Raw genomic sequence first — 21,724 nt, forward strand, 5'->3', positions numbered from 1 at the left:
TTTGAAGCCGGTGGACGAAACGAACCGGCAGTTGTATTGATGATTTCGAGATAATCTAGGGATATCAGGGCCCGAATGGGGGCGCCGTCCGTGGCGTACGGGAAGGGGAGCATGGGATATTGTTTAAAGCGCCTTGTACAAGAGCTGCAGCCTCTCTGGGCCGTATGACGAATGATTCTTTATTATTATTAAAGCAGATAGCCTACCTATGTATACCTACTACTATCCACTGCTTATTAGATACTCGGTGCCTTGGGGAATCCGAATCCATACATGGAGCTTTTCGGGAATTTGAGTTCGCCCATGTGAAGATTCAAGCTACAAATGGACATTGGTAACCAATAAGGACAAGATTGAAGATTTAGCACAGAAAAGAACATTGAAGAGTCCCCGAAAAGAAAATACATGTGCAGTTGATTGTGGCATCCGGCATCGGGTTTAGGATCAGGATCGAGGCATGGCGGCCGCACAGACTGATTGCTTGTCCCAGTCAGGCAGCTGGCTAATACACCGCAGTCGATATTCAAGACACATTGATAATCACATACGCGCACAGCTGTGCGCGAAGCATGCGCGCGGCTACAGTATTAGGTTGCTGGAGAAGAACTGGATGGAAGGGAAAAGGTGCAAAAGGAGCATGAGATAGGCCGACCAGACCCTTTCGGAGCGCGTGAGAGGGCCTGGAGATGGCCAATAGAAACTTGCTCAAAGAAGTGCGGGACGGGCGAACGCTGCACTGGCTTCTCAGGCGAGTTGCCCAGTGGAGATGACAAGAGATAAAAATAAACCTTGAACTTGCTGCTGTGCGTTTGGTGTTTTTGGTGGCGGTTCGGGAGGGGGGATTGAAGATGCTTTTGCGAGATTGGCGAGATGCTAAATCGTTCAATGCATAACGTCTCTTTTTGGTCTCCAGTTTGTGCTGTAAAGTTTTTTGCTTGCTTCCGATTTGGAGTCGCACGGCTCCGGTGCTCGGGATTTCGGGAGCGGCGTGGATGGGGCGGGCTTGCGGGTGTCCGGGCTAAAGAGGGGAGACGGACTGAATTATTGATTTGATGCCGTGGGATTGGGAGCGCGATTACCCGATTATTGACTGGATGGATGTGTTGGAGATGGTGCCATTCGCTGAGGTTCTGCGTTTTCTGCGCTGTTGCTGCTGCTGCGGCCAAGTAATAGCACGAGCACAGTTGATGCATTATCATTTCGACGCAATGACGTTGGACTGGGGGCTGATCCATTCGCTACATTCGGTACATGAACTCGTTTGTACGTATAGTACTAAGGTAACTCTCCGGAAAGATCCATGAATCCATTGCATGATCCATGAATGCTTCGGCGGCTTGGGCGGGTACCGGGTACTGAGCAGCGGGTAACCGATACCTGTGTTCACCTGGTCTCAAGGACCCTCCATGACGACGATGGCTTCATCTTTTCCATTTCTCGGTGCACAGTACCAACAGCAACTGTAGCTCGACACAATGGATCCAGTGTTGAAGCTCAAGCGGAAAGGATCAAGACGGATCAAGACAAAGGCAGCCCGTGGAAATGTTTCGTTTGACGCACGGCGTTTCACCAAGGCACCCTTGCGGCCCCTGGTTAGCGCATGCAGGCTACTGAAGCTGCATATGCACCCGCTGTGGTCACTGAGGCTGCCCGCTAAAGAAGCCCCTGGGATGGGCGATGAGGCCCCCCCGCACGCCGCCTGGGGAAATGAGTGCAAAGTCAGCGGTTCCAGATGCGCAAGCCACACGAGGCCATGTCCCTTTGTCGCCTCATTGTTGGGTTTGCACTTAAACTTTGCCCTTTTCATCCTTCTTTTTTTTTTTGCGGACTTTGAACGACTTTTGGCGAGTGTAAACACCATCAGGGCAGGAATCGACCGCGTGAGAGGATTGCTGGATACAATTGCTCTCGAAATCCGAGTCTCGGCTGTTACGGACTCGCACTCTTATCGAAACGCCGACAGCTATTTCTACTTAACAGCACTTGGTCAAACTCGAACGGTTGTGTTTTTTTTTGGCCATTTTCTCCCCGCCATTCGCTGACTCCCAACGGGGGGGGGTCTATCGTTATTCAGCGGCAGCTTCTGCCATCACGACATATTGGGGGAGCAAAGTATTTCCGACGGGCTGATTCATCATTACACGATCAACAGGCCGATTCGACCTTCGATGCCGCTGTGATTTTCTGCGTCTACGACTACTCCTCGCCTAGCTAGAAGCGCTGAAGCGCGCTGTTTGCGATACACAGAATTTTTTTTCTCGACTGCGGCGCATCGCTGCACTTGGCATTGGCTCAGGCGCGCAGCTGTTTTCAAATCCGACCATCCTAAGCGCAGAATCACATCCCGATCTCGCCATGCCTCTGATAAATGGCCAGAAGATGGCCTGGTATGTGCCTTTTTCTCTTCTCTTTTACTCTGGAACCTTGATAAGCAGGACCTCTGCGTCACTGTCCTCTCTGCTCGACTTTGATTGCGACTAACCGTCATTGTGCAGTGAGCCGTGCATCCGAGGCCATCGCTCCACCAAATGCACACACGCCTCTGAGCGGCTCATGGTCCCCGTGCGCAAGCCTGGCCGACCGCTCAGTTCGTGTCCGCATCCCTCGTCACAGCTTTGCGGCTGTGCTGCCGTGACGGCTGCCATCCCCAAGAAACAGAAATGCCGCTGTGGCACTTCGGAAAAGGCGCCTGGCCGCAAGGCGGGAGACCAGGAGAGCCCGGAGACGTCAAACGGGCTGGTCACGCCTCCAAGCCCATCCACGAAAGGATCCGCAACAAAACCAGCGTACCGCGTGCAGAAAACAAACTCCAAGACGGCCTCTGGCAGGAAACCTATCGACGCTGCAAGCTTAGAGAGAATAGATGCGAGCCAGATCAACATTATATCGTCTCCTGAATCGAGGTCCCCGCAATCGCCCAACGGCAACATACCCACAATACCTGTCGGCCATGGCATCATGGGGTTTGTCCCAAATGGTAACGCTTTTAACCCTGGCCCAGCTATATTTCCTTCCTACCAGGAGGTGGCATCGCCGAATCACATCCTCGACCACACTGCACCCAAACCGGCGGCGTCGAATGGACAAACCGTCCCCCCTGCAGTCGGAAGTTGCTGCGGGAATGGAAAATCGACAGCTGCCCAAGCAGATAGACAGCAGACGCCCATGCCAGACGGGAAGCCCGTCATTAAGAGCGAGCCTGGGAGCTGTTGCTCATCTGGAGCGGAAAAGCCCGAGATCAAGCCACACCAACACATGCCTAACCAGGTCAATGGCCTAATGATGTCGCAGTTTAATGTCCCGATTGGCATGCCGAATGCCGTGTATCCTTACATGGTTCAACCCACCATATTCGCATATCCACCACAATACGGCTCCTATCTTCAACCTCTTCAACCTGATCAGTATAGACAGCTGGTGATGATGAACCTTCCACAACCAATGACGAATATCCAGCCTGTGCCATATAACGCGGCCGCCCCGGTACAGTTGCCTCAGTCGAATGGCTTGGAGGCGGATTCATGGACAGGCCACCAGTGCGGCTGCGGAGACTCGTGCCAGTGCATTGGCTGTGCTACACACCCGTACAACCAAGCGACGCAGGAATACGTGCGGTCTGCCTTGAGCAGCATGGGAGAGGATGCCTACAAGCGTCACAGGCATTCTGACAGTGCTCAAAGCATTCCCAACGGCAACTATGAGACGGTCTCGCCCACTAACCACTCGCCGAATGGCGCTTCGACGCCCGTCATGGCCAAGGTGGAGGGAGCCATGTCGCCCACATTGGTGCGGACGCCATCAGAGGCCAACTCGAGCCTTGGCGAGGAGGCAACCCTGTCGGCGAATGACTTTTTCTTTGTTAGCTACCCCTTTGGCGACTCGTGTGAAGGAGAGATGGCTAGCTGCCCCTGCGGGGATGACTGCCAGTGTATCGGCTGCGCCATACACAATAGTTCCGCTTCAGCCGACTTTGAAGGCGTTGAACTTGGACTATGATGAGAAAAGGGAACAGTGATGAAAGGGGCCATGGTAGTATATTAGCCATGAGTCCGATACTGATTGTTTGGAACCGTTCTTTGAACCGCGACTCTGTCGACGACGCTCGGGAATACTACTACTCAGTATTTGTTTTGCTTGCTCCTAATGATAGATACCCAACATGTAATAAATACAGTAAAAGGGAGCGTTTGGAACTGAATTGCAGTCTAGTATTTCTGTCGTTAGGTAGCCAACGTGGGTCACAATTCACAACTCGCATCTCTTGCCCTTGTACATAAGGTACCATGGCTGTGAAAATCTACTAGGTACTAGAAGAATGTCTGCCCATGTAAACAAAGTATATGCATCTTTAGACAAAAGGCGAGAATTCAATCTACGCCCTCTAGCAATGCAGAGACTAACAGCCACTAAGGGAAAGGCATGGTTGCCGGGTACTGTGGGGCGCACTGTGCTGCTATGCTGGGAAAGTTCTCACGCTTTGAACCAGCTTCAGAGCTAAGACATTCAATACCTAGCTGAGCCTCAGTGCGACTTTTCAGATTTGCTATAATTGCGACACGAGCTGAGATTGGTCATCCTAATTACCCGCTTCTTCTTCTTCTTCTTTTTTTTTTTTGGAAGTCTCATCAGCATCCTCTTGGCGTGCAGTGCCTCATATTATATGCTCACACGGTCTACGGAGTAATCAACATGCCTCAGTCTTCCAGGATTTCGACACGCGACGGACATGAATCGCGTCATCGCCATTCACACCAGGAAGGAGGCTCACGGCGCCACCGCGACAATAGATCTCGGTCACCGGATGGAAGCCCGCAGAGGCACTCCGGGGAGCGCAGGAGAAGGACGTCACCCAGGAGGAGAGACAGGGAGAGGGAGCCTCGAAGGCCGCGCTCATCTGATGGGCACCATGGCTCATCGAGTCGTGCAAGCAAACAGGCGAGCCAAGTGGCGGTAGCGCTGCCATATGGGGCTCGACAGCTTTCAAAGGATGACCTCGGGGCGTTTGAGGCGCTCTTTGGCGAATACCTGAGCCTGCAGAAGCAACGGTCCATCGAGGACATGGATGATCGGGAGATTCGTGGTCGGTGGAAGAGCTTCGTGGGCAAGTGGAATCGCGGAGAGCTGGCTGAGGGGTGGTATGATCCCGACATGTTCCAGCGTATCCTTGAGCGGGACCCATTACCCAAGAGACAGCCAGAGCAGCAACATTCACCACGAGATGCACCACGGGAAGCCGGGCATCCCGACAGCGCCGGGACCGAGGACGAGGACGAGGACTACGGCCCTGTGCTTCCGGGCGCATCGGCCGGAGGTCGTCGGGCTGGCGTTGGAATTCCGACCAAGGATGACCTTGCTTTACGCGATGAGCTTGTCGCGGAATCCAGAGAGGCTGATCGGGAAGATCTACGCGCTGCCCGCAAAGCTGACCGGAAGCTGCAAAAGGAGCGTCTTGAAGACTTGGTGCCTCGCGCCGAGGCGGGTACCCGTGAACGCAAGCTGGAGAAGCGACAAGAGGTCAATGAGAAGATGCGGTCATTTCGAGAAAAGAGCCCTGGCGGAGAAGTGCGTGATAGCGAACTGATGGGAGGAGGTGACAGCGTGGAAGATTACAAGAAGGCAAAGGAGAAGGAGCAGCGGCGCAAATCGGAGAGGGAGATTCGACGGGAAGAGATGGAGAGAGCGAGGAGAGAGGAGATTGCGGAGAAGAGGAGGGCGTGGCAGGAGAGGGAGGACGAGACGGTGAGTATGCTGAGAGAGTTGGCCAGACAGCGGTTTGGGCCTTGAAGATGGATGCGGCGTATCGAAGGCGCTGGGTTTTCATCTGTCTGTCTACAATGATTTGGAGTTGAAGACGCATGCTTCTCGACATGCTCAGCTTCAATCATGGCTGTGGAATGCCGTTGTTGCGAACAAATGAGGACGACTTCTGGACACCCCCTTGACGCTCGTGATTTCACGACTGCTCAACTATCAAAACAGGTGGCTGTCGGTCCTTGGGCTGGATCTCACACTGTGAGGGCGGCGCTTGCAAAACTCACCCCACCAACACCCAAAAAAATGAGAGATGTGACTTGGACTCGTCAAAGTTGGAGATTGATAGATGACAACACGCCTGATTTCTTAGCTGTGACATCACAGAACCGGTCTCTTGGATTATATCTTGGATAGCAGCACGAACCACCGAATCATTCAGAAAGGAGAAATCTCCCGGCTCTTCGCACTACAACAGCTGAAATTTGGCATCCAGTCGTTGAGCCTCGACAAGCTCACTCTGCTGATCATTCTTTCGCCAACACACCACTCTCTCCAATCCCCTTTCACTCCGTCGACATGGAACAGGGCGACGACTATGGCACGGGGGGCCTGATGGACGATCCCGAAGACTACTACCCCTCTACCCCTCCGCCAACGAAGCAAATTTTCACCATGGGAAGCGGCAAGGAGGTTGTTTTGCACTTGGTTGGCCACAGCCCTACGGAGGCACATCATCTATGGAACGGCGCAAAGATCATATCGGACTACTTTGAGGAGGACCCTGCACGGGTACGGGGCAAGACCGTCTTGGAGCTTGGAGCTGCGTCGGGACTCCCTTCACTCGTGGCTGGCATTCTTGGAGCAAAGAAAGTTGTCATGACTGATTTCCCTGATCCGGATCTCGTCATGAACATGCAGAAGAACATTGATGAGTGTGATGAGACGACAGGGCCAAAGGGCCACATTGCAAAGGCGGTTGATGCGGCTGGGTTTGTCTGGGGTGGAGATCCGGTGCCTCTCATTGCCCGTCTCTCATCCGTTGAAGATGGTTCAAGTTTACCGGTCGCAGAAAAGCGTTTCGACGTGCTGATTCTCGCGGATCTGCTCTTCCGACACTCGGAACATGGCGCCTTGGTCAAGACGATCAGGGAGACGATGAAGGTTTCGCGGGATAGCGCGGCTTACGTCTTCTTCACCTCGTACAGGCCGTGGAAGAAGGACTTGGACATGGGCTTTTTCGACGTGGCGCGCGAGGCAGGGTTCGAGGTGGAGCAGGTTTTGGAGAAGAAGCTGGAGAAGCCGCTGTTTGAAAACGACCCGGGCGATTTGGATGTGCAGAAGACGGTTAAGGGATTTATCGTGCGGTGGCCGGAGAGCGTGTGATGCTGGGTGGTGAAGGATGGGATTGAAAAGATGGGGGGCGGGTTGGGATGGCACGTTGCATTTGACTTGTTTAGAGCAGAACTACTCCGTATGGAGATTTGAAATAGCAAATCACTACGATTTTATTGTGTGAAACCAGAGAGAAGAGAGGGAAAGGATCGTATGTTGCCCCGGTTTTTTACTTGACTGTTTGCTCATATCGAACCGATATTCGGTGGCCTCGGTTCGGTTTGAGTCGGAGGTGCTGCGTTTGCTCGTTTGGGATGTTGATCTACAGGCTGTGCCGCCGTGGCTGAAAGCTGGAGGAAGGAAAATGGAGTTTTTAGTTGTGAATAGAGCGTGGAACTAGTCGTGGGATGCATGTGAAATCTTGAGGGGGCTTCGTATAATAACTCGACTTTGATCACGGTAGAAGGATTTAGCCAGCCCCGCATCTTGTGATATAAGTGTACGGAGTAGATGCATGTTCAACCTTCAACAGACATCTACCTTGGGTTTCAACTCTCTCCTCATATCTACTCAAAGTATAAAGAAAGAAACCTCTGGCAATTCAAAAGTCACAACACACATACATCATGCCTGCGCAAAGTACATCTTCCCACCTGGCCAACCTCCAGCGCGACGGCTTCGTCGTCGTCAAATCCATCGTCTCCCCCTCCAAACTCGAGGCCCTGCGCACCGCCAGCCGCAAAGCAGAGCAGCTCGCCCGCAGCGGCCAGTGGCCTCACGTGCGGACGGTGGGAAAGCAGTTCCCGCCGTGGAACCACGAGGAGGCGCTGGAAAAGGGCATCTGGGGCGTGCAGCACCTGATGAAGCCGCAGATGCCGGGCCACGAGACGTTTACGGCGCTGTACTTTTCCGAGGAGATCTTGAGCATCGTGAGGGAGCTGCTGCAGTGCGAGGACGAGGAGCTGGTGATGGAGCTGTTCAACATGCTGGTGAGGCCGGACGAGGACTTTGAGCTGCGGTGGCATCGGGACGACATTGCGGCGGAGGCGTCGGCGGAGGAGGAGATGGAGAGGCTGGGACGGCCTGCGTTTCACGCGCAGTATAACTTTGCGCTGTGGGAGGATGAGTCGCTTGTTTTGGTGCCGGGGTCGCATCGGAGGGCGAGGACGGAGGTTGAGAGGAGGGCTGGGCCGTTTGAGGGGGAGATGCCGGGGCAGGTTGTTGTGAAGCTGGAGGCGGGGGATATCGCGTTTTACAATAACAATATCTTGCATCGGGGGGTGTATGATGCGAAGAAGGAGAGGGTGACGCTGCATGGGTCGGTGGGACATGTTGGGGGGAGCAAGTTGCGGGCGAGGAATGTGTTGCAGCATGGGGTTGGGGGATGGGTTGATGGTGTTGATTTCTCGGGGGTGGAGGGGGAGGGGGAGAGGAGGAGGGCGGAGGGGATGAGGGAGAGGTTGGTGAAGCTGGGGAGTGAGAGTGGTGATGTTGGGTATTCGCTGGAGGGGTGAGGAGGTTGTTCAGGGGGTGATGGATGGAGTGTATGGGTTGAGGATGTGTATGTTGACTTGATGAATAGTGATGAGACGTGTAATTGGAAGAAATAAGAGACTTTTCGATGATTGAATCATCTGTGTATATTTGATAGACGTGATGGATCAAGTAGATGTAGTGGTTGTAGTAGATGTAGTAGTTATAGTAAATGTAGTAGTTATAGTAGATATAGTAGTTGTAGTAGATATAGTAGTTGTAGTAGATATAGTAGTTGTAGTAGATGTAGTAGATGTAGTAGATGTAGTAGATGTAGTAGATGTAGTAGATGTAGTAGATGTAGTAGATGTAGTAGATGTAGTAGATGTAGTAGATAGTAGTACCTACTATATGGTTGAGCAGAATGAGTATGTCGAACTCGTTGAGAAGTGTTGGTTTGTTGTCGAATCCAGCGCTGAGTCGAAACCGTCGAACCATCGGGCCCACAGGAACAACACCTGTCCACACTCCTGGGCGAAATGGGTTCTGTTGAATGTGCTCTACCCAGACAAGCTCGACGCGCATAGACAGGAGGCTGCGAGCCGCTTTGGCAACTACTATATGTTGTCTCCGATTTTACGGCCGAGTATCGACATTATAGGTACCTTAGTAGTAGATTGTACTTACTAGGTACTACTAGGTACTAATGGTAGATAAGGTAGATGAAGTAAAAATACTTTATTATATGCCATTGAATCTTTTACAAAGAGTACTCCAAGTCCCAGCCAAGGACACTTTAAATCAGGCCCGCTCATATGGTATCCAAAGTATAAAACACATATTAGCTTTGAAGAAAAAGCTTTTGTAAATCATAAACAAGCCGGCATCTACCGCCCTCTTTCGCAGAATATATAAACAAACCATTATCATCAAGCTCTCCCCCTCCAAAAAATGCAGATTCTGATTTCAACAACATTCTTCGACATCCATACATGATGGCTCCAAACAAAAGACCACTCGCTAGTACCAACGGCTGTCCTGCATTGCCGTTGCTTGCAAATGACAAAGATATGCCAGTTGACCTCAGCCTGGTCTCTCTATTCGAGGGCCTTGCCAAAGTTTCATCGACCACCAAGCCAGATCCCGGTAGTCTCGGCCGCAAAGATCCAGAACTTCGCCGGTTGCTTTCACTTAAGAGGTCTTACGCGCCCCGAGAAGTCCAGCCCACAGAGAATTCTTACACAAAGATTGGCGCCGGTGCTTGCGGCGTTGTTCTTGCACAGGAGAAGAGTTCCTCTGTTATTAAATTAGCCAAGAACGATCACATGTCCCTCTGGAACGATTTCCACATGCACCGCTCGATCGAAAGACATTTTCAAAACTGGGAGTTTACAGAAGTTCGAATTCCTTGCTGCTATTACTATTCCCCAAAAGAGAACAACCTCTATTTCAAGAACCGCCCAGAGGTAGCCCAGGCGGCTCAAGATTTGTGCCATGTACCCACCAGCGTCCTCGTCACACAGAGGATCGCTCCGTTACCTGAACGTGCTCGAAATTTGCTGATTGAAAAGTATTGCGCGCCACGGATCAAAGAGGCCGCGCTTAGAGATGCGTCGAACAAGGAGTGCTTGGTGAGAGTGTACCTCGGTTCACTAGAGGGCAAAAGCGAAAGACTCTTCTTCTCTTTGCGAAACTTCAAGCTTCATCTCAACCAGATGGCGGACCTACAATTGGACATCAAGATGATGGCCGGCAGGATAGGCGTAGCTATGGCGCTTATGCATTGGGCGGCTGAGACTGACGCTCGCGATGTCGAATTTGTGCTCGGCAGTGATCCAATGAGGCCAGCACTTACAATGATCAGCACAGAGCTATGGGTTCTAGATTTTAACCAAGTTCAGCCGATTACCAAGGATGAAGCCGGGGTGTCAAAAGCCGTTGAAGCGGCCGGGATTAACGACCCGTATCTTCCAAAGCCTCTTGGGACATCTCCAATCGAGAGACAGGCTTGGAATGCATTCGCGGGCAATTACATCAGGGCGGCTGATATTATTCTGGAAGACAAGGACCAAAAACTGCTGCTGAAGTTGCCTCGAATGTTTATTCGAGGGCTTATTGAGCTACAGAAATCAAAGAAGGGGGCAAAGAAGCTGGTGGAAGAAGAAGGGAATAAACCATCCTGAAGATGGATGCAAGATTATTAGAGTGATATGTAAGAAACAGTGTATTAATAAATAATATACCTATACCTACCTAGTATCTCAAGTGGATGGGAATCTATCAAAGATGCAGGATAGTTTCAGCAACTATCAAGCTCACTACCTAGTAGCTTCAGGATGTAATTCCGGTTCCGTTCATCAGCTCAACAAAAGGCTGCTTGCTTAAGCTGCTCAACAAAAGGCGGTTACCTGCATTGCCAACTCACTCTGGCCGGGAGCCTGTTTCCGTGCCAGCTCTCAGCTCTTTTATATGATATTCCGTACATACCTAGCTGCAAGGTTCCAGGGTCCTAAATCAAACAGATGATCAAGACCTACCAAAGTAACAAACGCACTGCCCATCTGTCCGTCCTTCCAAGCAGGAATTCAAGGTTCAGATTCGCACTATACAATCCCTACCCACCGTACTGTCTAGTCGTCGTATAGTGAGAGAATCCCACAAGAGCCATGTAGTTGGATGAGGGACACCATGACAAAATCCGGCAGCCAGTGGTGGCCCAGCGTTCGCTCCATAGTCGCAAATCTGCAACAAAGTTCCATTAACTTGTGCCTCTCGTCGTGTCCTCTCGGCCTTGGCCTGCCATGGCTTGCCTGCGTGCAGGAAAATGTACATCCAACAACATGAATGTTGGTCCACATCTACTCGGTAGGCTACATGTCGGCGAATAACCTCACGGTGCTGCTTGCATTCCATCTGCGTGATGTATTCTTCGCATGGCAAGAAGGAGTGATCAAACGGCTGCTGCCCGTCACCCAGCCCATCATCTTCATCTCTGCTGGGATATAAATACCCTCCAAGAAGTCTGCTGCTTTTCCTTCCGGTCATCCATCACGAATCAATTCATTGTTTGACAAGAGACTTCAACAAGCACCTACTTATTCAACATGGCAGCGCTCGTAGCTGGACCTCCCCTTATTCCTGCTCTTGAAAGAGCCTTGGGGATTCGAAGCTTTTCGGAAAGCCGCGAACTGTAAGAAGCCACCGCCAAGGCACTACCTACAGGAGATGGCTAACATCATTCCACCTAGGTACAACAGCTTACGCGACGATGCTCATCAACCTCCTGTCGCAAGCGAGCATCTCCAGAACCTCGCTGCACTGTTCGTTCGATACAATGCTCAGAATGCTCTGGGCGTTCATCTGATCCACGGCCATTTCAAGATACCTGAGGATACCATCTTGCTAGGCGCGGACTTTCAAGAACCCAAGGGTCGCTGGGCAAAGGTCACACAGGTCGAAACAATCGATCCTGCCACTGTCCATGGACACATGTTTGTCCTCAGAAAGGATGGCGTGTGCGCGTATGAGTACCAGGACGGGACAATGCCCGATCTTTCTGCTGTTGGGGAGGGTTTCTTGGAGGGTTTTGCTAATTACCTGACTATGAATGATTTGCAAGACCTCATTGGCCTTCAGGTGCTCAGTGGTTGTGGCGATCATTCCATGTCGGAGCTCATTCTGGATGAGGGGACTGTCATGCTCGAGTCATCAGCCTTGAAGGGGTGCACTCCATCCAGGATCACTGGTTGGAAGTTCGAGGTCAATCATGGGAACCCGCGTGTTTGCCAGGCAAACGAGACTCACTCAAAGATGAAAACCGGTAACCACAAGGTCTTCAATGCCGGCAAACCGCTTCCCAAGTTGGAGAGTGTTGATGATCTAAAGATGGCTCTCACTGATGCAGGCGTTATTTAATCCACGCTCAGCTTCACTGCTGTATTGTTCCATGGCTAGCATTCAGTACACATTCTGTTCTCGAGCCATTTGTATCCGTCACTAATCCGGCATCTCAGTCAAGATCCTCGAACCTGGTTGCTGGAATGATCAGAAATCCATCCAGAGATAGCATGTTGTAGCGCCCCTGCTCATCATCACCAATGGGAACGGCAGGAGTCTCATTTGCAAGCCGCCTAGTGAAGCCATCAGAAAGCAGTAAGCCCGTGACCCTAGCCAGCTTGATAGCTTGCATCTTGGCCTCCGTCAAGCCTCCCACCTCCTTTGTGAAAATATCCCAAAATGTATCCTGTAAGTCGGCATAATCTTGGAAACGTGTCCAGCCGTCCTGAATATGGAGCTTGCCTGTAAAAGCTTGCAGCGTCTCAAGATTTAGGCCAAACGGGCAGATCTCAGCTTCTGCCCAGTCAATGATGCCAACCAGATGACACGACGTCTCGTCGACCATGATGTTGCAGGTGCTAAAGTCTTGGTGGAGAAGCACCATTGGCAAGGACATAACATCATCCATCGATCTAATGCAATGCTCGATGATGGAATGGAAGCGACTTGGCAAGGTAGAGAGCAAAAGTCGTAGCTCCTTGAGATATGTCTGGCCTAGTTGGTCCCGATACGCAGAGTCGACTTTCTGGGGGGTTTTCCACGAGATCGCAAAGAAGCTACAGGCCATCAGCTAAATGCCCCTATAAATGTTTTACATGGGGTTTACCAACCGCGCTACATCTGCCATAAAAGTCTTGCGCCGGGCAAAGTTTTCGTGCGAGTTCTCGGGGAAGCCATGTGCCAAGATGAAGTCCAAGTGGGTGATGCCTTGTATACGACGCATCAAGTATACATATAGAGGCTCTTTCCCTTCAATCTCATCTCCTATCTCGCCTTCGAATGAGACCTCGGGCGCCAGAGCTCCGTATATCTTGCACGCCAGTGCGGTAGTCTCTGTCTTGAGCTTCAGGGACTTGAGCCGGAACTGGACGACATATTCAAGGTCAGGCCCAGCATAGACTGAATAGCTACAGGCGCCTTGCACTTCGACAGGAACGACGCTGCCTCCGACGAGTTCCCTTGCTCGAGCGTCGCATGCAGAACGAGCGGCTGACGTCTTCGTCGTAAAGAAGCCGGCAATTTCCGCATCATTGGAATATTCCGAATATGAAGTGGTCATGATGCAAGGAGTTGTTGAAGTCGTTGGTGACAGGATAGGACAGTAGAACTAAGATGAAGATGTGTGTGAGGGTTAGATTCTTGGAAAGCACAGGAACCGTCACAACCACCGTTTGCTTGTCCGTGCCCCTGGCTGACAAAGATGCGATGGTTACACTCTCGCACCCACCACACGTACATGCACGGAGGTTGGGAAGCCAAGAGATGAGCCAAGAGGGAGACACACGGCGGAAACATGATTGAATGAATATTTTCTCTAGATCACATTCAATTATCTTGATAGTTGTTTGTTCGAGTTTGTATCGTAACAGTCGTTATCATTACAACGAAGAGTCGAGAGAGCCTCAACCTCCCATATAAACCAGATAACCCGCTCCTTGCAGTCCCAGATGTGTCCAATAGTCGTCATAGCAGTAAATGGTAAAAGAAAAAGACTGATCAAATCTTGCCGCGGAAGCCACCATCTCTTCCATAATCTGCAAGGCACAGGCCATGAACAGGAGACATCTCACCGTGAGCCAGTCCCCGTCTCCCTTTGGCCATGTGCCACAACACCGCCATGTCCGACCCAAAAGCCGTCGTTCTCGGAAGAACAGCGAGATGAGGCGATCTCCCAAGCCTCTGACCCATAGAGAACTGCTTCCACTTGGAAATGGCCTCGCCTCCGATGAGGGGATCGACAACTTCGAAGAGAATGGCCTTGCCTTCGGGCGTAGGCAGCACCTCCTCGAAGACCACCGCACCGTACTGCTCCAGCCGCTCAATAGGAGACAGAGATTGATACGCTTCATCGGCCTCCTTCTCTGGACGAAGCGCGAGGCGCAATGTTTTCTGCAGCTTCCGCTTGCCGCCTCGGCCGTTGACCATGACGAGATCGCAGCTCCTTATCGGGTCGTCCGGGGCCTCGACATGGTTTACGGCCTGCTGCATCCACAAGACAAACGGATGCATGAACCCCCACCAGATGGCGAGATCCGACAGAAAGATGTTAAAGTCAAAGCGCACGTAATGGATGCGAGTCCAGTTGAGCAGCGTCGGATCTCCGCTGTGAACGGAACCATTGCTGACGTCCTTTGCCTCGAGGAGATAGGGCCAGTCCTGGAGACGATCATAAGCGTTGAGCATCAGCCTGAAGCCAGGCCCTTGAAATGCGTCCAAGGACTCTTTAAGGATAAGAAGATCCAGTGCATTTGTGGGAATTTTCGGCTTGATCCTCGCCTCGACATCTGGCAGAGGCTTATCGGGAGGCGCCGTGTCGGCAAAGTGAAGAGTATCGAGTTCAAAGTTGAATAAGATGTGCTGCGGCGATACATCCAGAACAACAGGCCACTCCCCGTAGTGCCCGGTGGTTTTGTGATTTTCAACACTGCGGGTTTCCAGGTTGTTGTAGTATTTGCTCACGATACGGCGAGACTCTGCGTTGACATGCATGGCCACGGGCGGACGAGCTGTGCTTTTCACGCTCCATTGGCCTTTGCCGACTCGATGGGGGACCAGACCGACGAGGCGAGGCTCTATGGTGTCCAGCCATATCTTTTCACGGAGCTCATAGGGGAGTTGAGAGAACTTGACCATGGTCGGTGACTGTTGGTTTTGGCGTTGTCGAGGGGAAGGACGATGTGTGATGTATGATGTATGATGAACAGGGTGATGTGGTGCGGAGTATGTAGGCTCTCGTATATGTAGAGGGAGAGACGACGATAACAAGGACAGATATTGGAGACAACTAGGCGGCAAACATGGCATACAAGGAAAAGATCAGGCCAGGTCAAAGAAATACGAGTACACGTCTTGATTGATATACTTCTGGGGCCAGTTGAATGGCAAGCGGACGTAATATAAGAAGCTGACCGGGTGGGCAGGGATGCGGCAGTGAGGCTGAATAGCGAGGCGCCTTGCATGGGCGATGAGGAGCTAAAAGTAGATGCTGATTACCCACGAATTGGTCATGTGAAAGCTTGGCATCATTACTGTACAGTATCTGCGCCGTGAGATGGATATCGGGGCAATGAAGAGGTTGAAGCTATCATTGGAATAGAGACAACGTCCGCAGGTTGGCATTGAGCTCGTCCCCGGTTTTTTTTGGAGATGTCTGGCTCCAGGGTAGCACTACGGCCGCCGCATCTCGATTGAGGGGCAGATGAGGTAATCCAGCCAATCCATTACAGTTACAGCTACAGCAGCATCTGTAGTGGTGCGTGTCCTGCTGAAGCCTTGCGCCCAGGCCAGCAGCTCGCTAGGCTTCAAGCGCCCTAGTGCTGGGCCTTGCTGGAGCTTCGAACAAGGCACTACAAACACCATCACCAACTCCGTCATTCATCCGCCTTCGCTCTCCATCATACCAAACAAGTCACTCCCTCTCGATTCCCCGACAGCTCGACCTTGGCCCTCAATCCAACATCCAGCACAGCCGCCGTCACTCACCATGGGCGCAGATCCCCAGTACGTCAAGTGGCCTCTGCTGCCGCTGTCCCAGCACGTCTTCACCCTCACAAACGGCTATGCCTCCAAACAGTCCCAGCTGGCCGCCGTCAAGGCCCTGCAAGACGCCATCGCCCAGGACAAGATGGCGCCCTTCTACCGCTACCTGGCCCACCCCATCGAGGGCATCCTCAACGCCGTGGGCGAGAGCAGCTCCTCGGCACCGGGCAGGCCCCCCAGCCGGAAATCCAGCATGGTGGCGACCAAGGCTGCGACGGGGGCCGTCAACCTGCCGTGGGACGAGGACCTATACAACAAGCTGAAGGAGGACAACGACAAGGAGCTGGCCGACTTCCAGAAGGAGCAGGACGAGGCCGAGGAGCAGGCCGGTGACACAGAGGTCATGGCGGCCAAGGGCAAGCGAGCCGACTTTTGGGCTCGAGTGGGCGACAAGGTGCGATTATACATGATAAGATGGGTTGTTTGTAGGGCTGAGCCGAGCCGAGCTAACTCTTGACATTGTTCCATGCAGGACAAAGCAATTGCCGAGTTCGAGAGCTTGTTCGAAAAGACGGGCATCCTGGGCACCAAGATCGACCTGGTGCTGGCCATAATACGCATGGGGCTCTTCTACGGCGACAAGCCCCTCGTCGGGAAGCAGGTCGAGCGGGCCAAGACGCTCGTCGAGACGGGCGGCGACTGGGACCGCCGCAACCGCCTCAAGGCCTACGAGGGCCTGCACCTCATCACCGTCCGCGCCTACAACACCGCCGCGCCGCTCCTGCTCGACTCCCTCTCCACATTCACCAGCTACGAACTCTGCACCTACTCCAACCTCGTCGTCTACTCGGTCCTCGCCGGCTCCGTCTCCCTCAAGCGCGTCGACTTCAAGTCCAAGGTCGTCGACGCCCCCGAGATCAAGGCCATCATGGGCGACGGCGAGGACAAGCTGCTGGCCCTCAGCGGCGCCCTCAGCGCGGGCCCCGGCGCCGACGACTCCGCGGGCGATAAGCTCCCCAAGGCGGCGGCCACCACGGCGGTCAACCTGACCACCCTGGGCACCAGCACCGACCAGCCCGAGGCCGAGATGGCCATTGACTTTAGCCCCCTCGCCCTGCTCGTCAGCAGCCTGTACAACGGCAACTACAAGACCTTTTTCCAGTCCCTCGCCTCCGTCGAGGAGCAGTTCCTCAACCACGACCGCTACCTGCACGAGCACAAGAGCTGGTTCATCCGCGAGATGCGCCTCCGCGCCTATCAGCAGCTGCTGCAGAGCTACCGCGTCGTCGGATTAGAAAGCATGGCCAACGACTTTGGCGTCACGGTCGACTTTTTGGACCGGTGAGTTTTTACACATACATTTTTTGCAATTTTTTTTCTCTTTTACATTTGTTGATGAATGTTACTAATAAACGTTTGATATTAGCGATCTGGCTCGATTCATCGCTGCCGGCCGCATCCCTTGCACCATTGACCGCGTCACCGGCAAGGGCGTCATCGAGACCAACCGTCCCGACGACAAGAACAAGCAGTACCAGGACGTCGTCCGCCAGGGCGATCAGTTGATTACGAAGCTGCAAAAGTACGGCCAGGCTGTCAGACTAAGGGGTAGCGAGAGAGCATGAGCGTAATGTAGCATGGAAGTAATGAAATGGCTTTGATGGGGGGAAAAAAGAGGAAGAAAGGGGCTGCGTCATGGGGGGAAACTTGCAAAACTGCAAGTTTCGCCCATGAGGTTGTATCGTACTCGTTTTAGACATGAGTCGTTGTGCAACAGATAAAATAAATAAACAAGCAAAACAGACACAAAGAATAAATCCAAAAACACCACAACGAGGGGCTAATTTGATGCTGTGAAATGTTTTGTTGTAAGTACACGTCACCCAGTTGTTTTTTACAAGACATTCTATCATTTTCTACTATATTATTCTCTATCCACCCACGCGATAAAAATATCCAAATCTCGCTCACAGTCCCTTTTAAAAAAACACCTCTACCCTATTTTTGAAACAGTATTTTGCTGTACACGGCATTTACCTGTACTTGTCCATAAACTCCTGGTGGAACTTGGTGATCCGGCTCACCCACTCGGTTCCAGGGGCAAGGAAGGTGGTGCGGAAGTGCAGGGTGCCCTCCCGCTGCCCGAAGCCGCTGCCGGGGACGACGCAGACGCCGGTGGCCTCGAGCAGTCTCATGCAGTAGAACTCGTCAGGCTTGCGGCCCTCGGCAGTGGCAGCGTCAATGGCCCTCTGGGGAAGGGTGATGGTGGGGAAGAGGTACATGGCACCCTGGGGCTCGCCGCACTCGACGCCCTCCATCTGGTCAAAGGCCTTGTGGAGGGCGTTGGCGCGCTCGCGGAGGCCGTTGGCAATGCCGTTGTACTCCTTGTCGTAGAGCTCGAACGAGGGCTCGCCGGGTTGGGGAGGGTTGACCATGAGCTCGACGAGGCATTGGCCAATGACGGGAGAGCAGAGCATGATGGAGACGAACTTGTAAATGGTGGCTTCGACTTCGGGGTCGAACCCGACAAGCTCAAAGTAGCCACCACGGTGACCGCACTCGCCCACCATGCCCTTGGAGACACTGTGGAGAGAGGCCAGCTCGACGTCGTCGTACTTTCCGGGGTTCTCCTGCTGCAGCTTGCGGAGAACACCCTTGAAGCTGTGGAACTGGCCGATGAAGACGTTGGTCTGGTAGACCTCGTCGGCCATGATGACGAGCTTCTCCTTGCTGGCGAAGTCGATCACGGAGCGAACATCAGCCTCGGACAGAGAGGCTCCAGTGGGGTTGCCAGGGTTGATGATGACGATGCAGCGGACATCGACACCCTCGGACTTGGCCTTTTCATAAGAGGAACGGATGGCCTCGAGGTCGGTGCCCCAGGCCTTGGACTCGTCGAGGTAGTAGGGAACGCAGGTGGCGTTGAGGACGGAGAGGGTGGCGGTGTAGAGAGGGTATTGGGGGATGGGGACGAGCACGCCGGACTTGGGAGACTCGGCGAGGATGTGAAGAAGGGTGTTGACACCGGACGAGGCACCGGCAGAGAGGTAGATGTTGGCAGGGTTGGCGGGGAAGCCATCTCTTCCTGTAAAGCAACAAGTTGTGTCAGTAAGCCGACTTCAGCTCCGTATCAGAAAGGAACGGCACTCACTCTCGAGGAACTTGGCGATGCTCTCCTTGATGGCGTATACACCGCTGCTGGCGCTGTAGGCACCAACAGAGCCGCAGTGCTTGAGCAGCCACTTGGCACGCTCAACAACGTCCGTCTTGTAGCCCAGGCCGTTGATCAAGACATCCTCCTTCTCGAGGAGCTGCGGGTTCTCCAGCAGGCTGAGGACCTGGCGGAAGAAGGTGATGGGCTTCTGGTCCAGCTGCTGGGGGTTGCCGATGTTGGCCGAGATGACCTGGTCAAAGGGCAGGCCGGTGGCGCCCTTGCTGAGCTGGGCACGCAGCTCCTCCGACTTGACGGCGAGCTCGCCACGGACGGCGTATTCGGCCGCGCGGACGTGCGGGTTGATGTTGTTGATGTTGAGCCGGCCCATTTTCGCGGTAGTTGAGAAGGATCGAGGAACGAATCTGCGATGGTGATGGTGGGGTTGAGAAGTTGTCGATGGCGGGGCACAAGGTGTGAGTAGCGATCGCCGATGACCGGCGGCTTCCAGACCTTTTTGTTTTGGTGTCAGTTGGCGAAAAGAATTGTGTAAAACCAAAAAAAAAAAAAAAAAGAGAAGTCTTTCAAAAATGTTGGAGACGTATAAAAAAAGAAGAAGAAAAGAAGAAGAGAAAATCACGGGGAAGAGTCTGTTGGAGAGGAGTGGAGCTGCTTTCAATGCTCTGCGTCTGGAGTAGTCTGGACCCCGAGATCCCCCCCAAACATGGAAACTGTCGGCTGATGGTTACCCAGCGGTAGGGAATCCACGGGATCTGCGCGCTTCTTTTGGCTGCTGTTAGGCCCGAGCCATTGCCCACAAGGGGATTCACCACCACACCTCATCCAGGATCCATGACACGCAGAAACAGAAAAAAATCAGCGCATCAGTCGCTCCACGCATCGTCTGGCACGCCCTATCGAGATTGGTGGATCTGGGGATAGCTGCGGCATTGGGGGTAGTTTGTGGGAGCATGATGCAGGGCATGGAGTGCTTGATTTAGTCGGTGGTTTCTGTTTGTTGCATGTTGAGTGCGGACAAAAGAGAGGCTTCTTGGGAGCTGAAGCTGGTTTGCTCCCTTGGCCCGTATAATTGCCCGTGATCCCTCGCTCCAATGGCTGGGTGAAGCGTGATGATGACGTACCGGAGAGGTGAATAGAGGACATTGAAGCGGCGCAAACAGGTGAAAATGGATGGCGAGACGGGGGAAAAAAAAGAGAAACTCAGACAACCTACCAGCTATCCGTGACACACCTAGCAGTGCCCTCCCAGTAGGCAGCGCCGCGTTTCTCGTCAACAGCGCCCTCGACATGGTGCCGGAATTATTACGACGATTGATGAAAAATCAAGGAAAATAGAAAAGAGAAGATAGAAGAAATAAAACGTAATATAGTAGAGCACCGATGGAGGGCGCGAGTGTCGCTGGAGCGCTACCAGCTGTTAGAAAGGATTGTGGATGGATGGATGGATTTTGTTGGCTTGAGAACGTTCGTTCCTCGTGGCTTTTCCCCCAAGTACTTTACTTTGGCCGCCGCACCCTTTATCTTCTAAACTACAGTACGTGCTAGGTACCAATACAGGCTTACATAGTCCTAAAAATCACCGCCAAATGGATACCGGGCAGACACGCAAAACAGAGACAATTCCTGCGTAAAGCTGATATGGTAATTTCTTTTCCCTCCTTCACCGGTGATAATGCTCGCGCCGCTGGTGACGGGATGGACCCCGAGCTGCAGGCCTAGCTCTGAATATGGCAGGATTCGGGGCACGGGTCAGCCGCTATCGGCGCGAGGCTCCATAACGTTATAATTTCGAGCTCCCGGTCGGTCTCTGCAGGGGGTTGAAGGATCCATTCTTACATAAGAAATCCCACAGCCCAAGTTGTCGGAATTCGGCGGTATTTTAACCCGGATGCACCATCCCGCTATTGCTAGGGATTTACGATGCTATCGCGAGGGACCCATCGAACGACATCTTTCGAGCGCTGGAGATATCGACACAATGGCCAAGAAAGGTGAGCTCCTCACTCAATGCGCAGTGGAACTTCTGATTCTGTGCGCAATAAGCAATAAACAACCGCTAACATCCTCGCAGCAAAGGCAAGATTGATCAACGTCCGGCTCATCTCCATGGCCATGACCGGCTTCTTCTACACCTTCAAGCGGCCCAGAACGGCGCCCATGATGGGCATGCTGAAATACGACCCGATAGGTACGAACCATCCTCCGTCAGATGCGCATCTTCTTTCCCCCACGCCAATGCTGATTCCCTATCGCTCTTTAGTCCGCAAAAAGGTCTTGTTCCTCGAAACGAAAAAGCGATCCAAATAAAGATATTTCTGAGCAATGTAAAATTCAAACTATACACCTCAGGGGCGGGAAAATAATGATTGGGTTGCGGGTCGTCTGGTTATTCGAACCTGCGGCCACCTATTGTACATGTATCAATATGAAGAGCATTTCTGGAGTTTGGGGATGGGC

The 21,724-nt window shown here is 52.7% G+C and overlaps 9 protein-coding genes across 9 annotated transcripts; 6 read left to right on the forward strand and 3 right to left on the reverse strand.

Annotated features, from left to right (window-relative positions):
- Positions 1–1,475: 1,475 nt before the first annotated feature.
- Triagg1_4097 (uncharacterized protein) lies at positions 1,476–3,996 on the forward strand (the record flags this gene model as incomplete). Its single annotated transcript, XM_062898462.1, has 3 exons — positions 1,476–1,718; positions 2,212–2,387; positions 2,496–3,996. The coding sequence occupies 3 exons, from the start codon at positions 1,476–1,478 to the stop codon at positions 3,994–3,996; spliced, it is 1,920 nt and encodes a 639-aa protein (XP_062757117.1).
- Positions 3,997–4,689: 693 nt separating this feature from the next.
- Positions 4,690–7,137, forward strand: Triagg1_4098 (uncharacterized protein; the record flags this gene model as incomplete). The annotated part of the gene is made up of 2 exons (XM_062898463.1): positions 4,690–5,743; positions 6,248–7,137. 2 exons carry the CDS (start codon positions 4,690–4,692, stop codon positions 7,135–7,137), a joined length of 1,944 nt encoding a protein of 647 aa, XP_062757118.1.
- A 575-nt stretch (positions 7,138–7,712) lies between these two features.
- On the forward strand, positions 7,713–8,600 carry Triagg1_4099 (uncharacterized protein; the record flags this gene model as incomplete). The annotated part of the gene is made up of 1 exon (XM_062898466.1): positions 7,713–8,600. One exon carries the CDS (start codon positions 7,713–7,715, stop codon positions 8,598–8,600), a length of 888 nt encoding a protein of 295 aa, XP_062757119.1.
- A 951-nt stretch (positions 8,601–9,551) lies between these two features.
- On the forward strand, positions 9,552–10,742 carry Triagg1_4100 (uncharacterized protein; the record flags this gene model as incomplete). Its single annotated transcript, XM_062898467.1, has 1 exon — positions 9,552–10,742. One exon carries the CDS (start codon positions 9,552–9,554, stop codon positions 10,740–10,742), a length of 1,191 nt encoding a protein of 396 aa, XP_062757120.1.
- Positions 10,743–11,663: 921 nt separating this feature from the next.
- Triagg1_4101 (uncharacterized protein) lies at positions 11,664–12,474 on the forward strand (the record flags this gene model as incomplete). Its single annotated transcript, XM_062898468.1, has 2 exons — positions 11,664–11,749; positions 11,808–12,474. The coding sequence occupies 2 exons, from the start codon at positions 11,664–11,666 to the stop codon at positions 12,472–12,474; spliced, it is 753 nt and encodes a 250-aa protein (XP_062757121.1).
- Positions 12,475–12,568: 94 nt separating this feature from the next.
- Positions 12,569–13,675, reverse strand: Triagg1_4102 (uncharacterized protein; the record flags this gene model as incomplete). Its single annotated transcript, XM_062898469.1, has 2 exons — positions 12,569–13,172; positions 13,227–13,675. 2 exons carry the CDS (start codon positions 13,673–13,675, stop codon positions 12,569–12,571), a joined length of 1,053 nt encoding a protein of 350 aa, XP_062757122.1.
- A 437-nt stretch (positions 13,676–14,112) lies between these two features.
- Positions 14,113–15,249, reverse strand: Triagg1_4103 (uncharacterized protein; the record flags this gene model as incomplete). The annotated part of the gene is made up of 1 exon (XM_062898470.1): positions 14,113–15,249. One exon carries the CDS (start codon positions 15,247–15,249, stop codon positions 14,113–14,115), a length of 1,137 nt encoding a protein of 378 aa, XP_062757123.1.
- An 850-nt stretch (positions 15,250–16,099) lies between these two features.
- Triagg1_4104 (uncharacterized protein) lies at positions 16,100–17,720 on the forward strand (the record flags this gene model as incomplete). The annotated part of the gene is made up of 3 exons (XM_062898471.1): positions 16,100–16,549; positions 16,628–17,436; positions 17,522–17,720. The coding sequence occupies 3 exons, from the start codon at positions 16,100–16,102 to the stop codon at positions 17,718–17,720; spliced, it is 1,458 nt and encodes a 485-aa protein (XP_062757124.1).
- Positions 17,721–18,128: 408 nt separating this feature from the next.
- Triagg1_4105 (uncharacterized protein) lies at positions 18,129–19,637 on the reverse strand (the record flags this gene model as incomplete). Its single annotated transcript, XM_062898472.1, has 2 exons — positions 18,129–19,180; positions 19,247–19,637. The coding sequence occupies 2 exons, from the start codon at positions 19,635–19,637 to the stop codon at positions 18,129–18,131; spliced, it is 1,443 nt and encodes a 480-aa protein (XP_062757125.1).
- Between the last annotated feature and the right edge of the window lie 2,087 nt (positions 19,638–21,724).

The sequence above is a fragment of the Trichoderma aggressivum genome (genome assembly GCF_033847375.1).
Source record: "Trichoderma aggressivum f. europaeum strain CBS 100526 chromosome Unknown scaffold_012, whole genome shotgun sequence".
Taxonomy (NCBI): domain Eukaryota; kingdom Fungi; phylum Ascomycota; class Sordariomycetes; order Hypocreales; family Hypocreaceae; genus Trichoderma; species Trichoderma aggressivum.